At 43.9% G+C, this 19,554-nt stretch overlaps 1 protein-coding gene and 1 pseudogene across 1 annotated transcript; one reads left to right on the forward strand and one right to left on the reverse strand.

The window, feature by feature from the left end:
• Positions 1 to 450: 450 nt before the first annotated feature.
• NEUROD1 (neuronal differentiation 1) lies at positions 451 to 5,238 on the reverse strand. The gene is made up of 2 exons (XM_025405469.1): positions 4,792 to 5,238; positions 451 to 3,205 (listed from the first exon to the last, which is right to left on the reverse strand). The coding sequence occupies exon 2, from the start codon at positions 3,192 to 3,194 to the stop codon at positions 2,124 to 2,126; it is 1,071 nt and encodes a 356-aa protein (XP_025261254.1). The 5' UTR covers positions 3,195 to 3,205; positions 4,792 to 5,238; the 3' UTR covers positions 451 to 2,123.
• Positions 5,239 to 18,845: 13,607 nt separating this feature from the next.
• On the forward strand, positions 18,846 to 19,315 carry LOC112636476 (annotated as a pseudogene).
• Positions 19,316 to 19,554: the final 239 nt, after the last annotated feature.

Here is a 19,554-nt window from a genome sequence, read left to right on the forward strand (position 1 = left end):
TTTTTTGAAGTGGACGTAACAATAGACAGAATCTTCCATAAGTTTTTCCAGTGAGTTGTGTTCATGAAACAACAGAATAGTGCCCCAAAGGGTGGGGGGAGGGGGGAGGAAATAATTACACCTTCCTAAAATACAGTACAAATAGTGTGTTCTTCAGTACAAATAATCCATTATGCTTTTTCATGGAAAAATGATGGAAATCATCACAAGATGTTTATAGAACAATTATAAAATGTTACTTCTCTTGGCTTCTTTAACTCATTTCCCTTTGGTACTTTCCAAAAGTATATAAATTCCTCTGGGACAGTGTTATTTGAGAGATAAAACTGTTTAGTTCAGAAAAATGTGCAGATAACAGAACACCAAGAAAATAGTAATGTTTTATATGTCTTAAATGTATAGACAAACTATGCTGGGATACTTGTTTATGTCTTGTTGGTTAATAATTAATAAAATCCACCTTTTTAAAGAAAGAAATAGAAGAAAACATGTAACAATCATTTTTAAAAATGGAAATAAAAAGCCTAAAGGCTAAGCTATCTAAAACAGAGAAAAAACACACTGTTTGTACCTCTCTCCAGTCCCATATTACAAATAATGAAATATCAATTAGGTCTTTTCATTATCTACAAAGAGCTGGTGATTCCCTGTGCAAGATAAACAGACAAGAACATATGCCAAGGTAAACCTTTTTTCTTTTCTTTTATTCTACATGAAGTGTTTAGTATTTTTTAACTCAGCAAAAAAGCGACTATTTTCCCCAGAAATGAAAACAAAATCCCTTTAAGAAGAAATGCAACAATTGCTCTCACTTTCAATACTATTTTATTGCAACTGGATGAATGTTTTCTAAATTGTGCATTACACCATAATATACAGGATTACAAACAAAATTACAGTACAGCTCGATTCCAGTGGTACCAGCATCACATCTCAAACAGCACTTATTCTGGACTGCATTTTACATGCAATAGCTATTGTTCTAATTATGAATTAAATGGTTTGAATTTATTTAAGCTACTGTACTAATTGACTACAATAGATATAAATCCCAACATTAACAACCTGATTAGATTTAGGCTCAGATTTATTACATGAATATATGACAAACCACCATTTTTGTGACTATGTATAAAATCATGCATTTATATTTTCTGGAAACATCAATAGCTTCAGATTCTCTGTAAAATCATGGAATGCAAAGGAGTAAAAGACTAAAAAGTAACAGTGCAAATTGTATGTGATAGTCAAGCAGCTTTTGATTTAAAGAAGGGTATGTTGGCATTTATTTATAATATGTATATACAAGCTTGTGCAACTAATGTGTTGAATTGATATGTTTTGATAGGGAATGCATCTCTTAATTTTTTATTCTCTTGAAAATTATGATTCTGGTTTATATTTTAGGGAGAGGGAAAGACTTTAAAGTGAAATGAATTGCTCAAATTGTGCAATTATTTTTTTTTTTTTTTTTTTTTTTTTTACAATTAGAGAGGAAAGAAGTGCTAAGGCAACACAATAACTTTCTAAGCACTTTTCTGCTGGTTTAAATTAGTTAAATTATTTTGTATAAATTAGATATAATTCTACTTTTCTGATATGTATAAAAATTGATGAAGCTGCATGGTTTTAAAATAGGAAATTCACATTATAAAAAGTCATTAAAAATTCTGTACAAAATCACAACAAAATAATTCAGCATGGGAAAGGTAACAAGTAGTAAAATGCTGGTTGAAAAATATATATTTATATATATTTTAATTGGCCCATTACTAGTTTAAAAATTGCATAGTTCCTAATTATTGCTTGTGATTTTGTTATCCCGATCAGATAATTCATACGATCTGAATACAGCTACACCAGATTCGTGGTGCATTTCTTTAACTTTACTGTATTTTTTTTTTAAAATAGAAGAGCTATAGAAAATAATACATAAGGTGAACAGGAACTTTGATCCCCTGTTTCTTCCAAAGGCAGTAATGACAATAAATACATATATCACTTGAAGCTTGGAGTATTTGCACTTTGCAGCAGTAGTACCCAAAGGGCTGCCTTTTGTAAACACGACAGTCACTGTAAGCACAGTGGGTTCGTTTCCCGGAAATGGTGAAACTGGCGTGTCTCTAATCATGAAAGATGGCATTGAGCTGGGCACTCATGACTCGCTCATGATGTGAATGGCTATCGAAGGACATAATATTGTCTATGGGGATCTCGCAGCGAGGGGCAGCGGTGCCCGAGAAGATTGATCCGTGGCTTTGGGCCCCTGCCAGGGTCGCTGCAGGATAGTGCATGGTAAAGGCATAATTTTTCTCAAACTCGGCGGACGGTTCGTGTTTGAAAGAGAAGTTGCCATTGATGCTGAGCGGCGGGCTGAGGGGTCCATCAAAGGAAGGGCTGGTGCAATCAGTCAGAGGGCTTTCAAAGAAGGGCTCCAGCGCTGCGCTGTAGGCGTGCGGCGGCGGCTTGACGTGGAAGACATGGGAGCTGTCCATGGTGCCGTAAGGCGGACTGGGCAGCCCAGGCGACTGGTAGGAGTAGGGGTGTACAGGGAAGGAAGCGCTGGCCGTCGGCAGGTGCGGGGGCATGTCCTGGTTCTGTTCAGGCAGAAAAGTCCGAGGATTGAGTTGCAGGCAGCCCGCAACCAGGTTGGTGGTGGGTTGGGATAAGCCCTTGCAAAGGGTCTGAACGAAGGAGACCAGGTCTGGGCTTTTGCCTGAGCGCAGGATCTCCGACAGAGCCCAGATGTAGTTCTTGGCCAAGCGCAGAGTCTCGATTTTGGACAGCTTCTGCGTCTTAGAATAGCAGGGCACCACCTTGCGCAGGTTGTCTAGGGCCGCGTTCAGTCCGTGCATGCGGTTGCGCTCCCGGGCGTTAGCCTTCATGCGTCTCAATTTAAAACGCTCCAGGCGAGCCTTGGTCATCTTCTTCTTTTTGGGGCCGCGTCTCTTGGGCTTTTGATCGTCATCCTCCTCTTCCTCTTCTTCCTCCTCTTCCAGGTCCTCGTCTTCGTCCTCCTCCTCTCCCCCATTCCTCAGTGAGTCCTCCTCTGCGTTCATGGCTTCGAGGTCGTCCTCCTTCTTGTCTGCCTCGTGCTCCTCGTCCTGAGAACTGAGACACTCGTCTGTCCAGCTTGGAGGACCTTGGGGCTGAGGTTCGCCCATCAGCCCACTCTCGCTGTACGATTTGGTCATGTTTAGATTTCCTACATTCAACAGGGTAGAGGCAAACAGAAAGAAAAGGAGAAAAACGCTATATTCAAAAGCCAGATACGCCTTCAGCTTCCACTCCCTCAATCTGTACAAATGCTTGAGAAAAGTACCTGCCCATTACAAAATGAATGCCTCCGAGAAAAAGTTAAATGCAGTGTTTTATAATGGCGCGTGCGTGTGCCCCGCTGGTACGTAGGAGTGAGGACAGGACTGGGGGAAGGCAGTGAATATGTATATGTGTACACCACTCACGCATATGTGTTTGTATCCTAGTGATTAACTTAAATGTGTTTATGGTGGTTGCCCGACAAGATAATGTGTGTGGAAATGACTGTACATTTCAGTGACTTCATGTTTATCCAAATGTGTTCAAAGTCACTCACAACTACACACACACACACACACACATACGCACACACACACACACAAATGAGCTGAAAAATCACACATTCTGCTTCCATTTTTGTCCTGGCTTCTAGGTACTTAGCGATTTAAGTTGAAGAGCCATTGCGTAATTTACTAATACTGGCAGCGATTTTTAAGAAGATTACACAGACGGGATACTGAAGAGCAAATGCAGAAAGGAGGAAAAATAGTTTCCGCCAAATTGTTCCACCATCAATGTAACATTTGGCAACAAAAGTGGACAGGGTCTTCCACCCCTCCCTCGCCTTTCTTTTCTTGCCTTCCATCTCTGGCCCGCCGCTGAATTTCCACCTTGTACAAAAGCGCTAGCTGCAGGGCGAGGGCTGGGGGCGCGGCGCAGAGCGCTCTCCCACGCGCCGGGGATCAGGTGCGGAAGGCTCCTCTCTAATAAACAGCCCATTGAAAGGGCCGCCCGCTCTTTATTGAGGCTTTTCAAAGTTCGCCTCAAACCTCCCTTTAAAAAATTGAGTAATTATAATGGTCAGCGATTGGCAACCGCGAAGTTGCTGCTTCTAATAAGGAAAATAAAAAGCCGTTAGTAAAACAACTGCATTTCTGGCTCCAGTAGTGGCTGCTGGGGACTTGGCCGCCTCTGGAGCGGTAACAGGTAGCAGGAGTGAGTCCCTCTCCCTTTCTTCACTTTCCCCCCTCTCAACTAAACTATCTCTGAACCTGATTTATTTTCCATGGTGTGAATACTCAAGGTATCCATGTCGCTTTCATTCACTGAAAACACAGCTTGACACTCCTAATATGCGTAAAATACATGCACACAAAATATATATTGCTAACACAGCTTTTTTTTTTTTCTTATTGTAAGAAGTGAGAAAATGAAGTCATTATTGCTTTTAGGACTTTAAAATCAGCACTAGCAGATAATCATAATTACTGTGTATTCTTTTAAAAAATCCAAGCTCCTATGCTATCCACAAAAGAAACCCAAATTCTTAAAATTTAAATTAGAAAGCCTGCAGGGGGTACTTGAGTGACACGACTCATTATGTGTGAGTACTTATGGGCAATTATGGAGAGGGATGCTGGTCTCAACACACATACACACGCTCGCAAACGCACACATACAGAATATGTAGGTGCATCAGTCTTCAGTTATTGCTTCTATTCTAGGGCAAAAAAATGAAAGAATTGTAATTACCTTTGTTGTTAGTAGGTCCTGAGCAGTGAAAGTCTCATAACCCTGTGGCCTCCGGACGCCGTGCCTCCTGCGTGGGCGAATTCCTCGTGTCCTGGCCGCGCGGGCGCTCAGGTTATATAGCCCAGTTAGTGATGCTAAGCGCGGGCGGGGCTGCTAGCTGAGGAGCTAGCAGGTCTCTGCGCCTGCCGCCTGCGCACGCGTCCAGGCTGTGCGCTCCCGGTTCTCCCCTCCTCCCCACTTCTCCCCACGCCTTGCTTGTCTCCCGCCCTCCTCTGACAACCGCTCCCCTCACCCTCCACCCCTACTCCCGCCCCTTCTCCTTCCTCCCCGGCATGCGCCATATGGTCTTCCCGGTCCAGCCAAGAGCCTGGAACCACGTGACCTGCCCATTTGTATGCCGCGGAGCGCTCCATTCCGGCCCCTTTGTGGCCAGAAGAAAGTGGCCCATCTGTCGCCAGTTAGGGACTCCGCGGACCTGTTTTTACCCGCAGGAGAGATTAACCCTTTCAGGCGGCAGAAGGGACAGGGGATAGAGGGGGGAGGGGATTTGAGGGAAGGAAGGGAAAAGCTAATGTTGAGTAGGTCTACATCAGAGAGAGTGGCCTGCTTTCACGCCGGAAGTAGGGCAGAGGTGAAAGAGGCAGAAGCGGGGAGACTGAGGCACGCAGTGAAGAGTCCTCGCTCCTTTCGATTTCTTGTCCTGGCACTGACATCCAGAGCAGCATGACTCCCTGCCCTGTCTGAAAGGCCCATCCCTTGGCTTCTTCTCCTTGGCAGACGCTTTGATCATTGGCGCCAAAGGATGGCTTCTCCTAATCTCCTTCGTCCCCTCTAAGCAAACATATACGCCATGTAAAAGCGGCTTCTTCTGTAAACGCAGCGTTGAGATTAGTTCCTCAACCTCCCTAACCGGATCGTCCTCTGCCAGTTCCTTAAGTACAGAAAATTTGTACTTGCCATTCTATCCCTACCATACGTTCAATCCTTCGTGTCCTGACTCTCAGCTACCACTGTCCCTCCAGACCCTCTCACTACATCAGTCCCTACCTCCATCCCCAGGATCTTGTCCTCAAAGCGAGCTAGTTCTCTCGAGGAGGCCTTGGCTCCATTAGCCTTTGCGCTTTCTTATGTGGGAGCTGGGGGCTTCTTTGACGGTTGGATTCTGCCTTTCAGCCATGGCCACTGGGTTGCTGCAAAAGGCACTTCCTCTCAGCCAGTCCAGGGACGCTTCCAGTTACCTGGCCAGCCCGCCCTGCATGGCCTCGGCTCTCTAGTCCAGGCATTGACCATGAGTACGGTGGTGGACACCTCGCCACAGCCGGACCTGCGCTCTTGCTCCCCTCAATCTCGGGTCTGTATAAGATACTTGATTCAGACAAGCCCTTTCAAAGAGAAGATGCAATGGGCCTGTGTTGAACGGGTCTTTCCTATTGATTTCTTTCTAGAAATGCCTTTAGCACAACCCTGGGAAGGATTAATGGCTGCGAACTCCTCCAGACTTCAAAGCCTCTGATTTGAAACTCCCACCTTGTAGGTCAAGCAAAGACCACAGAAATTCCCGATCAGTTCCGAAGGAGCCACAGTTGCCTAAATAGCAATTCTTTACTCTTTTCGAATAAGCGTTTTCCAGAATAGATTTTTTAAAAAAGAAAGAAACTGGCCTATCTACTCGTTCTTTCCCAGCTTTGCCCCTAATCCTTCATTAACTAACTCCTTACCCCCTCCCAGACCTGAAGCCCTCTGCAATAAATACCTCTTACGTGAATTGCTTATTTAAAGGCAATTACACTAAATATCCCTCGAGTTTGCAAACAGTATCAGGGTTGAGCGGCTGGACTGGGGCGCATCTGGAAGAGGGTGGGGACAGGAGGAGAGAGTGGGGATAGAGGAAGAGGGTCCTAGCCAGATCGCCGGTGTCTGAAGGTGGCAGGTGCAGCCTTCCCTGTACAGTACAAATCTAAAAGGGGAAGAAAGGAGTTGTGCCACCGAAGCGTGGCGTGAATCGTTGTGGGGTTCCGGAGTTTTGCTTGCTTTTCTACATTCACTCGGCTGACAAAGCACATAGGGGAGGATAAAATAAGTCATCCAGGGGCCTGGTCCCAGGATTTACCCCTGTACTCTATGTATCTTCAGTGTTGGGCTAAAACTCGAGGGCGTCAGAGTACTAGCCCTTAGAAGGTAGTACACAGCCTGAGGTCTGAGGACATTTGTGGCAGGGCCAGGTTAAGTGCTGCCCCTCGCCCGGCAGCTGCCCCGACTGGCAGCACACCGTGCTGCAGGCATATGGAACTCGTGCCTAGGCTCTCATTTTTCCAACTTTGGGGAGCTCCGGAGGAGATCTGGGGATGGAGTAGGAGAAAGGACTCCATCTAACCTCGAGGTCAGTGGTAGCCTAGTGGTCCCTCTGCTAAATTCTTGTCCTCACCCCCAGAAAGCAGAAACTTCTCCAGTTCGCGACATCCTGTGCAATACAGGAGAATTATGGTGGAGTCAGATGTTCTTAGGCAAGAGGGACGCCCGAGTATTTTGCCAGAAGTAGACTCAAATGCTTAAAGTGCGGGAATTACTAGTCTGTTTCCTCCTCTCCCCTTGATAAATTCATTTCTAATCCCACTGCGCGTTGTTCGCTCAGGACTGGGGATTTTTACAAAGGAAAGGCCACTCCAAGATGTTTCAGAGACCGGGCTGAGGTTGGGTCTCACGGTGGCTGTCACTGGGCTTTCCAGCCTGCAGCGCTCCGATGTGACCCTCCTCCGCGCGGATAATTTCGACCCAGAGCGCCGGCATCGCGACTCTCAGCCAGTGCCCGCGAGGCTCCCGGGAGATGCAGGGTAGTAAGACCCTAAAGGGAGGAGCCCGGACCACGGCCTGGATTGAGGTGCGTTTTGTTTGGGGTTGAAGGCGCGAGAAATTGGGGCGAGAGAAGAGTCAGCCGGACGCCGGGAGAGGACAGAGCTGAAGGCGCGGCGGGGCTTAGTGCTGAGGACCGTCTCCGCTGCCCCGCCCCGCCTCCTTATTTTCTTCTCTTTGGACTTGTTTGGACGGTTGCACACTTTTCCCCCTCCTGATTCCCTAAGTTTTTTCTCTCTCCCCTCGCTGCCAGTTAGCCGTACTTCCCCAGCTCCCGTCCCTACTGGGCGCTGCAGGCTACCCAGCGGCACGCGAACCGCACGCGCGGACAACAAAAGCCGCTTTCATGACTCACTGCCCTCGAGCAATGCCCCAAATCTGCCGCCTCCCGGGTCCCCGCTCTGAGCGCGCGGCGAGGGCCGGGCGTCCCGGCCGTTACAGCGGCAGCCGGAGCGCCCGCGGGAAGGGGGGCGGGAGGAGGCTTGTGGCCGGGGGTGGGGAGAGGGGAGTGGGCCGGGCGGAGGGGAAGGGGGAGGCGTGTGGAGGGATGGGGGTGGGGAAGGGATGGAGGCGTGTGGCCCGAACGTAGGGGGTGGGAAGCCTGTGGCTGGAGGCGAAAGCGGGGGGCGGGAAGTGGGGGGCGAAGCATTCACAGGGCCAAGATAAAGAGCGGGGGCCGGGCCGGCGTCCCTGGCGGTGACCTGTTTCTCAGGGAAACAGATGCTAGCTCTTGCAAAGGGAGGTTTGCGTTCAATGAAAGGATCAAGTGTGGCCAGGGCAGCCCGGCCGACCTCGAGAGGTTCCCGCGTCCTCTTCCCGCCCTAACTAGGAGGGGGATGTCGGGGCCTGGGCGCGTTCCAGGGGCGGGAGAGAGGGGTGAGGGGGCCAGGTGGCCGAGGGGCCCGCGAGACCGTGGGGCGCAGGGGCCGCAGGAACGGAGGACTGAGAGCTGCAGGTCCTACATAGGCCGGGTAGCTTGGAGGCTCTTGAGAGCTTCGGGGGATGGAGGGGGGTTGATGCGGGTTCTGAACAGACCGCCGACGCGGCGCCTGCGCCCCGGGGGAGGCAGTTGGGCTCCCAGGTCCTGGCCTGAGGCTGGAGCTGCCCAGGCTCGACAGGCAGGCGACCCGGGAGAGTCAAGAGCAACGAGAGACGCTATTAAAATGCCTCGCCGTCGCCCCGAGCGCAAAACCCATCCTCCCCAAATCTCCAGGGCTTGCGGCATAATCTTAATTAAGATAATTGATTCATATTGCACCTGCGAGAACGGAAAAAATTGATTTCAACCCCCAACCCCACAAATTGCTTAGAGCTATTGGATGGAGCACGACGCGACTGTGATTTGGGGAGTGATTTAGTGCCGGGCTTCCCCAGCTCGGCCTGCCTGGGCCTTTTTATTTATTATTTATGCCCTCCCGGTCCCGACGGGGCCTTGGTGGCTCCTTTCTCGGCTCCCACAGACCTTGGGAGGACTTGTCTCTGATTCCCTGTCAGGATCGAGAGGCTTTCCTTAAACGATCTAACACGCAGAACCAACAACGTAAAATCAACTCAGTAGGAGCATCTTGGCAGGCGTGGGTCACGGGCACAATTGCTGAAGGCCTCGTGCGTCCGATGCCCTGTGTGTGCAAAAGTGTGTGATTCCACTTGAATATACGTGTGTGAATCCGTGTGTGTGCAAGATTATGTGAATGTGTGTGCAAATCGTGTGTGCATATAAATGATTGTTAGTGTGTATGTGAACATATGAGTGTGTGCAGGTGTGTGTCAATGAATGTGAATGTGTATGTGAGTGTGGGCATAAGTGGATGGGTGTGCGAGTGTCCGTGAGTGTATGTCCACGGTCGCACCTGCTCTCGGGAGAGGAGCATGAGCAGAGGGCGCACACCTGTTTCCCGGGGATCGAAGAACAGCTTGCTGTCCAAAGGGGATCGCAGGGCCAGGAAACTGACAAGCACACGCTATTTGCCAACCTTTGCCTTAATGGAAAGAAGCAAGCAAACAAAAATCCTCGGTAGATGTGTGTAGCTTCGGGAGTGGAGAGCCGAGACACACCGACGGCGCCGGAGCGTCCCAATAACAATGGCTGCTGCAGTGGGTTGGGAGAGGAGACCCGTACAAGTTCCTAAAGGCACGGGAGGAACGCGGGCAAACCAGGTTTAGGGCCCCAGGCGACTTGTAGAAGGAACGACTTCCGCAACCTATCAGCACCGTGGACAATTCCCACTCCAAAGGCCCTGACCTTCGGCCTACCAGATTCAGCAAAATCTCTCTTCCTCCCTTCCTTCCTCCTTTCCTCCGACCCTTCCTCCTTTCCTCCCTTCCTTTCCTCCTTCCCCTTCCTCCTCCTTTCCCTCCTTTCCTCCCTCCCCTTCTTCCTCCTTTCTTTCCCTTCCTCCTTTCCGCTCTTCCCTGTTTGCTTTGTTTCAAAAACAAAAACAAAAACAAACAAAAAACACTGGGCACCATGACTGAGCTTTTAGTCAAAGAGTCCTGTAAGTCTGCATCTAATTAGCCAAATATTCACAGTAAGTTTCCTGGAAAACTAGATAGCTAGATTTAGGGGTAAGGAAAGCGCTTAAACTATAATTTGAGCTGGCTAGTCTGAAACAAAGACAGAAATCATAAATTGAATAGCTTTCAAAAAGATAGTCATTATTCAAATATTTGTACTTATTTGCCACACAGCTTCAAAACCAAAATGAATTTCTTGTTTACTCTCCACAGAAATAATAAAATATCTCTCAAAATGTTTTTGATTTTGCTTGTGTTTTATGGAGTATAAATTTTATTGAAAATCTAAAATCTTTTTCACCATCACTTTATCAACACTTCAGTTATTTCATACTGTAAACAATCTCTGATAAATTAATGAAAAAATAAGCCAACAGAAGTCAAATGGTATTATTCACTCAGATTCAGTGAGCCACACAATTAGCTAAATCATGCCAGATCTAAAATATTACATATTGAGTACTCATAACTTATCCAACATATACTGGAAACATCTAGCAAAGACATAACTGAGAAGAGAAAGCTCCTTTGGCAATTTGAACATCTGAGAAATAAATGCCATATCCCCCTCCCCACCACACACACTTATTGATATAATTTTCAAAACATCATTATTAGTAGTAAACAAAATCCTCATCAAGTATTATTCACACTTCACCGTAATGAGAAATATAATCATTTTTGATTAAAGAATTCATTCCTGGAGTCTCGCCTTCTTTAAATAAAATGTTTTTTTCCTTTATAACAAATGCATTTCTCTCAAATTAAATATTGATAATTTGACCTTTTATGTCTTTAACTAATCAAAGGGGGAAAATTCCAAACGTAGATCTCGGAGTTTGGCCTTGGTGGGTCTTTCCGCTTGAGTAGGCACTGAGATTAAAGGAGTCAAACTTCCTCTTTCACTGCTCTCTCCTTGCACTAATTGCTTATGCAAAAAATGCAGATTTGTATTAATTAGTAACTCCACTGATTAGTTCTGTGGTATTTTCACATAATAAATCATGCTGTAGACATGAATTTTGGCACATCACCCAGTGGTGGCTCGGCTGCAATACGGGTCTCTTATTAAAATAAAATCTCTGACTAAATCTACCTTTCGGATGCAGGTACTGTGAGCAGCCACCTGCTGGGAGCACCTGCCATGGGAAATTACTTTCACTCAGTGACAAGCCACTTTAGGGGCTCCAACAGAACAATTTGATTATGAGGTTAGGCCTAATAATAAACACATAGTTAAACACATACATGCATATGTGACACAAATGTGCCTAAGCTTTAGACACATTTTGCAGACAATGATGTAATAACAGATAATTTACTTGTAATGGGACTAGATGTTTAAAAACAACTTCCCAAGTTATCAATAAATACCTCAGCCTATTTTCCTCCTGTAACATCTTTGCTCATTTGTGAGATGATCTGATATTTTGAGACTCTCACATAACTCACACTCATTGACTTTACCCACTCCCCAGGCAGGCAAGCTAGTTCTGGAAGGAAAAGAGCCACAAAAGCATCAAGGAGAGGAATATGAATGTTAAGATCCCTCCCAGAGGGAATTGGGCACCCCTGCCATCCTAGCATCAGATGAGAAGCTGTGAGGCCAGACACCCACAGTTGAGTGATGTGAGGCAAATTCTTCCTTTCCCATTGTTCACTGCACAAACTTTTACACAACTTCTTTCTCTCGAAAAGTATTTAATTTGATAAAGCAGATTACAACCAATCTTGCCAAGATAATGAATTAGGCCCAGGTGTTTTCTGTGCTCTCTTAACCCTTCTCATGACCTTGTTTTCTAATCACTAGTGACGCATTTCCGAGATCCCTCAGGTGCTCTCAGCACCTTTATGTTCTTTCTGTTACCTGCCAATCTATACCTGCTGCTTGTCGCAAGGAACCTGGAAATTTTTGCATCTTAAGAGGTTGAGAATGATGCTGAATCTGACGCCTATACCTGGGGAGGTTGCAGAATCACATGGTACAAAGAAAAAAAAAATTAAACACTTAATATTGACATTCCGAGATTAATAAACGCTGAGAGAGGTATATTTCTGATGGAGGCTGGGGCATGACATTCTGTTCAGTTTGTGCTACGCAGGTGGCAGCCTCCATCTTCCTTCATGACTTGTCCTGAGGCAGGTGGGTATGTGACGGCTGGGGATTGTGCAGCCTCTAGGGAGGCTCTCTCTCTCTCTAGACATCATTTACTAACCCTTTCAAACTTAGGTGGTGAAAGGAAGAGGTCATTTATTTTGTGATGTTTTCATTTATTTGTCTTTGATGTGGGCAATTATTTATTTATTTAATTTTTAATTTTTATTTTTTTTGAGAAGGAGTCTCACTCTTGTTGCCCAGGCTGGAGTGCAATGGCACGATCTCGGCTCACCACAATCTCTGCCTCCTGGGTTCAAGCGATTCTCCTGCCTCAGCCTCCCTAGTAGCTGGGATTACAAGCATGCGCCACCACACCTGGCTAATTTTTGTATTTTTAGTAGAGACGGGGTTTCTCCATGTTAGTCAGGCTGGTCTCAAACTCCTGACTTTGGGTGATCCACCCACCTCAGCCTCCCAAAGTGCTGGGATTACAGGCATGAGCCACTGCGCCCAGCCTGGCAGTTTTTTAAAGAAGTTAACCCGAAAGTCAGGAAAGAACATAAAAATTAAAGCAGCTAAGTCAAATATACTCTTTCTCCTTTGAATTTTCCCTGGATCCTGCTTCTTCTGGAATCACATGGACTAGATTAATAGTCTCTCACGAAAAACAAATAGACAAAAAACAAAACAAAAATAACAGTCCTAAATTTTTATATTCGTCCACAAGGCTGGAGTGGTAGACACTATGGAGAGCACCAGGGCTGAGCACAAGCAAAGGCTATAAAACTGCTTCAGGTTTTCTTCAGAGAGCTTGTCTCCTCCTTCCCCTCCTTTAAGAAACTGCTGATTCATTGGACAATAAGCCTATTGGCACATCTATATTGAGTGCCATTACGTACCAGGCATTGTGCTGCTAGGTGTTAGGGGCACAGGAGTAAATAGACATTAGATTCAACTTTCTTGAAGCTTTCTTTCTAGTGGGAGAGATGGACTTTAACAAGGTTTACTCACAAGTAAGTATGTACCTACCCGACTTCAAACAGTGCAGGAGTACTCAATACCCAATCTCACTCCCTTCTCGCATGCCTTTTTAGAGTAAACAGTCTGGCAAATTAAAACAAATAAATTAATTAAAAGTTTCCTATGTGTCCTAGTTGTGGTATACATTCTGCTAATTGGATGCATTAGACTTTTATTCAGAACCAGTTACCTGAGAGAGCCAGGAGACAGAAGATTTATTTGTCTGACACAAATTCTAGTGCAAGGTATTAAAGCCAGCAAGTGTGGTGACAGCTTTCTGATCAGGACTCAAGCAAAGGTAGAAGCTTTCTTAGCCTAGTTTTGTGGTATGGTTTTTGATACTATTCCTGGAATCTCAGGCTAGAGTCTGTTTCTTCAAGCCTCCTAACACATTTCTTGTAAAGCTCTCCAGGTGATGAGGCACACTAAAGTTTGAAAACTCCTAATGGTTCTCAATAACACACCACACCTACCTTCTGATCTCTTATATCAAGGAGCAAAAACTGAGAATTATAATGACAACATTTGGGAAGATTTAAATAGCTCCAGCTACTCTGAATACTCAAGTTCTACTGAAAGCCTTCTTTTACAACGTAAGCACTCCCTCCTGCCATATCAAATGAGGCTGATCTTGGTTTGCTTGAAGGTTCCTCTAGCGTACTCAAGTAGCAAGAGGATATAAACCCTCTTTATACTCCATTACTTCCCCTTGCCATTGCTTCCAACCTATGACTAATAGGGCTCAGGTAGGACAAGAACAATTTTGTACCTAGAAGAAGGCTAATAAGTAATTGCAAGGTTTTGTTCATTTTTATTGTGCTAAATGTGGGGGCAAATGTGTGAGTATAGATTTTGCAGATGCCAGCCTAGGGGGGATAGAATATTACTTTAGATCAGGCTGAATTTCTGAATACTGTTGTAATTGTTGTTAATTCTGGATTCCAAGTGCTGCTGAAACCTCTCGGTATAATTTTCATTGTCTGCTCAGAAGGTTGAATAAAATATACATTCGAAGCTGACTTACATTGCATGAAGCTTAAATACCCAAAATTTCTCAATATGATGTAGAAAAAGCAACCCAAAGTTTTAGACAGAAAAGGTTAGAGTGAATTCATTATGGGCAAACTTCTCACTTACCTCCTAACTATCCCCAACACATGTGCATTTACTTGGGAGGGACAGTATCTTTGAAAAATCCCCTTCAGGCCGGGAAGGAAGGTGGACAATGTTACTGTTGAATGGGACCCCTGATAGAAATTGGGATAATTGGTTTCTGGGATGATGGTCCAGGGGGCACACATAAGAGTTAGAGACAAAGTGGGATTTTTTACTATAACCCACAGTGATTGGGATGATCTAACACAGGAAAACCTATGGCAGTGTCTTAACCTTTCATGGGATTCATATAATTGTATGAAGTCTGAATCATAACAACAATAATACGTGGGATGATAAAACCTGATCAAGGCCTGTCGTGAATTACCATGATGTCATGATAGCTGCTCACTCAATTCTGAAACTTCAGTTTATTTCCAAACATTGAATGTAGAGGAAGCCAGGTAACCTGAAGAAGGACCTTGTGATATCATCACAAGTACTTCCTGTAAATCTTTCTCCCAGCCTTCTCTGGAAGTATCTTTGGTCATTTACCATGGTAACTGTAGTGGGAGATGGGAAATAGCCAGATCTTTCAGGGAGTATTGGCTCCTAAACATAAATGAACACAATGCAGAATGTCACTGTGGTGTATCTGGCAGAATCTGGGACACATGCAGTTTAGGTGACAATTGGATTTGCGGGCCTAATTCTGTCACAATGGCACTTACAGGTCTGTAAAAGCATCCTGTGATTGTTTCCACATTTCCTTCATATAGAGATGAGTCCATGCTTCCTTTCTGACCCCCAGAATAGGGTCATTATGGGAGAAAAGGTCAAATCTTGAGCTTCCTCTTCTTACCAAAAGTACAACTGCACACTGGGGGAATTGCAGAGATTCGTCAGCATCAAAGATTTGAAAGACATGAAGTGATATGACAGTAGCCACTAGTTGTCCCCCAGTATCTGTATTCTCTTTTTCTCTCACAGAAATAGTATCTCCAAATTTTACCTAGGGTAAAAGCCATTCTGAAGAAAGACTCTATTTCCTGTCATATTGCAGCTGCATATGACCATGTGACTAAGTTTTGGCCAATGTATGTGAGTGACAGTGATGAGAACAATTCCTGGATCTTGTCATTCAAATAAAGTGATGTGTCTATCCCTTCTTCTTTCTCCTTTGTGTTGGCTGAAATGCAGACCCAAGGCACCACCATAGAGACAATGTGGCAATAAGATAGAAGGAATTGGGTCATTGATAGCATAACCATACTAGATCTAGTCTGCTTACACAAGGACTTTCATTTGAATGAGAAATAAATTTTTATTTTGTTTATGCCTGTATCATTGTGAATCTCTCTCCAGCAACTGAATTCATATGCTAGCAAACATAGGTAGTGACCCCTGTCACATCTCCATTATAGAACCCCTTTCCTTGCCTTGTGCAGATGAGAGTCTTGGAGAATGTCAATAGAACTACTGTAAACTTATTCTTGGCCCACTGCAACCCCCACCTCCTGGGCTCATGAGATTCTCCTTCCTCAGTCTCCAGAGTAGCTGGAATTACAGGCACCCAACACCATGCCCAGCTATTTTTTTTTAATTTTTTATTTTTAGTAGAGACGGAGTTTCACCATGTTGGCCAGGCTGGTTTTGAACTGCTGACCTCAAGTGATCTGCACACCCCGGCCTCCCAATCAAGTGGTGATTTTTAAAGCAGGTGCTATTCCACATGATATCTTTTAGTTGAGTAAATCAACAAAATCCTGACACATGACATTCAGCGTTTGTTCTGGCAATTTTTTTTTATAAGAGGAAAAGGGTCTCACTCTGTTGCCCAGGCTGTCTTGAACTCCTGGCCTCAAGCAATCCTCCTGCCCTGAGTAGCTGGAATTACAGGCTTGAGCCATAATGCCAAACTAAAAACTTTTTGAAAAATCATAGTAAGTAAAGAGCACAAGAAGTAGTTTTGCTTTGAGACATTCTATTTCAGGTATACCAACTCTTTCACTCCTTGTAATATAAGAAGTGGCAGACACCCTAATTGCATCAGAAAGGCACATGATTGACACAGAGTGAGGAGTAAATTCAAGGAAAATTTAGGGTCCTGCTACCTCAGTGAAGATACTGGGGATCCAATGAAATGGGGCAAACTGAGGTTCTTCCAAAATAAGAAGCAATTTACTTCACTTTGCACCATCTATGACTAATATATTTTGCAGAGGTTTCCTCCAAAAACCATTAAATTAGATTAAATTAATGTAATTGAAGAGAAAGGAAGCTAAATAAAGTCACTGTTCTTATCCACATCTAACTAACTTTTGATTTTTTTTTTGGCGGTTATAAACAGCCTGGATAAATGGCTTGAAACATGAGAGACCTAGTGCTGTTCATAGTTTGAATAAATTCTATACAGTGTGGGATAGGAAAGCCACAAATGATTTGCAGTGTGAAGAAAATTTATTGTATAGATAGTTAGGAGATAACTTTAAAAATGTGAAATAAGGAAGTCAAAGATGCAAGGAAGAAATGTGCATAGTTAAATAAAATGAGAAACTAGAAGAATAAAATGAGTAAAAATATTTATATGTAAGGTTTTTGAAAAAGAATCTTCACAAATTTCCCATGGTAATGTAAACTGGTATGGCCACTGTAGAAACATTCACACGGTTTCTCAAAACGTGGGAGTTAACATATGACCCAGCAATTTTACTCCTAGGTATATCCCTAAGAATAGGGAAGAAATATCCCTAAGAAACTAGAAAACATATTATCATAAAAACTTGTACACGAATGTTCATAGCAACATTATTTATAATAGCTCAAAAGTAGAAACAAGCCAAGTATCTATCATCTGATAAATGGATAACAAATTTGGTATATTCATACAATAGAATATTATTCAGCCATAAAAAGTAATAAATATTACAACAAAAACAATCACCGGAGACACTACGCTAAGTGAAATAAGCCAATCACGAAAGGACAAATACTGTATTATTCTACTTATATGAGGTACCTAGAGTAGTTACAATCATAGACACAGAATGCAGATTAGTGATTTCCAGGGACTGGAAGGCGGGAAGAATGGAGAGTAAATAGCTAGTTGGTAATGGTTTTCTTTCTGGGGCGGGGTGGGGGGGATGATGAAAATATTCTGGAATTAGATAATGGTAATGGCTGCTCAACTCTGTGAGTATACTAAAAACCACTGAATTATATACTTCAAAATGGTGAGTTTTATGAAATGTTAATTAGAGTTTATTTTTAAAAAAATATGAGTGAGAAATGCAATTGCAATACGTCTTCGCTTACCTCGTATGACACCATATGCTCTGGTTTTCCTCTTTACCTCTTTGACCACTCTTTATAAGTTACCGTGCAGATTTCTCTTTTGTTCATCCCTTAAATCTTTGGTTTTTCTCAGGGTTGTCTCCTAGGCTTTCTTGTTTTCTTCTTACACAATCTCTGCATTCGTTAGTAAGGCAGTCAATGCTTTGAACAATTTTCATATGCACAAATTTACTACTGTTCAGTTAAATGACACTAGACCCCAGTAACATGGTTTAAATTTCAGTTACACAGTGTATATTGTGAGTAATTGCTTAAAGTATAAGCTTCACTGCTAGCTCTTTGGTACATGAATCTCTATGTAAATAACAGACATGTATCATGATCAGTGACCAATCGCATCAGTTGTTTCAAATTCTGTTAGTGATTGGTCACTGCCCATCTGTTATTCAGTTCATGCATAGAGAGCAAAGCCTTAGTTGAGTTGCCTCCTTCTTTCCTAGTAGTAAGCCCATATGACATTAAAGAAGTGAGTATTAGAGAAAAGTGAGCAACAGCAATTAAAGTGCAGCAAATAAAAACAATAATGCTGGAAGTTAAATTGAATGTGATGAGGAGATTTGAAAATGGAGACAGCAAAGTAAAGACAGGATGAGACCTAGGCCTGCCTGAAGCTAGTGAACAAATGATGTTGAGGAAGTCAGATCATTCAAAAACAAGGTAATGTAGCTTCAACATTGTTTAGTTTAAGTTGCACTCAGAACAGAAAGCTGCTTAGGGTAGAAATGGAGCATTTACTTCTGCTTAGGATTGAACAGTGTAATGAAAACAAAAACCCAATCAGCTTAACGACTACCATGTAGGCCAAACTCTGAAGTCAGGTGCTGCATTGAAAGGAATCAGTAATTACAAGGAGACTGAAGATAAATATTTCCTTGCCAGTGAAGGCAGATTTTAGTGTTTTAGAAACTGGCATGACTTCACAGTATTTGAATTGAACATTAATGGGCTTTAGAAGAAATAGCTGACTGGGAATGTTGACACTTGCTATTCAAAAGACTGTAGGCTTGCAGCCACAGGAACTTCATGAAGGCAAATGTATAGACTTAAAAGAGGAAAGTGGTTGTGACAAAAAGGATGACAATATCCCAGAGGAAGTAACCACAGTAAAGAAAACCAGGCGGGCCATCGGAGGAAGATGGTGGTGGAGTCGCGCATTACCCAGGAGGAAATTAAGAAGGAGCCAGAGAAGTCTATCGACCGTGAGAAAACATGCCTGCGGCTGCTGAGCATCTTCACCACCAATAATGGCCACCACCAGCGAACGGACGAGTTCTCCAGGGAAACGTACCGCCCAGAGAGTTGTAGATCTACGCTTGGATGGATGCAACCTTGAAAGAACTGACAAACTTAGTAAAAGAAGTCTACCCAGAAGCTAGAAAGAAGGGCGCTCACTTCAATTTTGCAATCGTTTTTACAGATGTTGAAAGACCTGGCTATCGAGTCAAGGAGGTTGGCAGCACCATGTCTGGCAGAAAGGGGACTGATGATTCCATGACACTGCACTCGCAGAAGTTCCAAATAGGTTACTTGGACATAGCAATTATCCCTCCATATTGAGCACCACCTCCTTCAGGGCACACGAGGCCATATTAAATTCTATTTACTATTTCTTGTATTTATTTTTTGGTCAGTTATGTAAAATAAACTTACTCTTTTTCCTCCCCGGATTATTGTCATTAAGCCTTTGAATTCTAAACAAATTATAATGCATCATCCATTGAGGAATTAGATTTGGATGTGCTATTGTATGATTACTAATAGAAAGTCCATATGTTTCAAGCCTTTTTGTAAAATATGAAGAAAAGTGCTCTTAGCATTCTATGTAAAACTGT

The sequence above is a fragment of the Theropithecus gelada genome, chromosome 12 (genome assembly GCF_003255815.1).
Source record: "Theropithecus gelada isolate Dixy chromosome 12, Tgel_1.0, whole genome shotgun sequence".
Classification (NCBI taxonomy): Eukaryota; Metazoa; Chordata; class Mammalia; order Primates; family Cercopithecidae; genus Theropithecus; species Theropithecus gelada.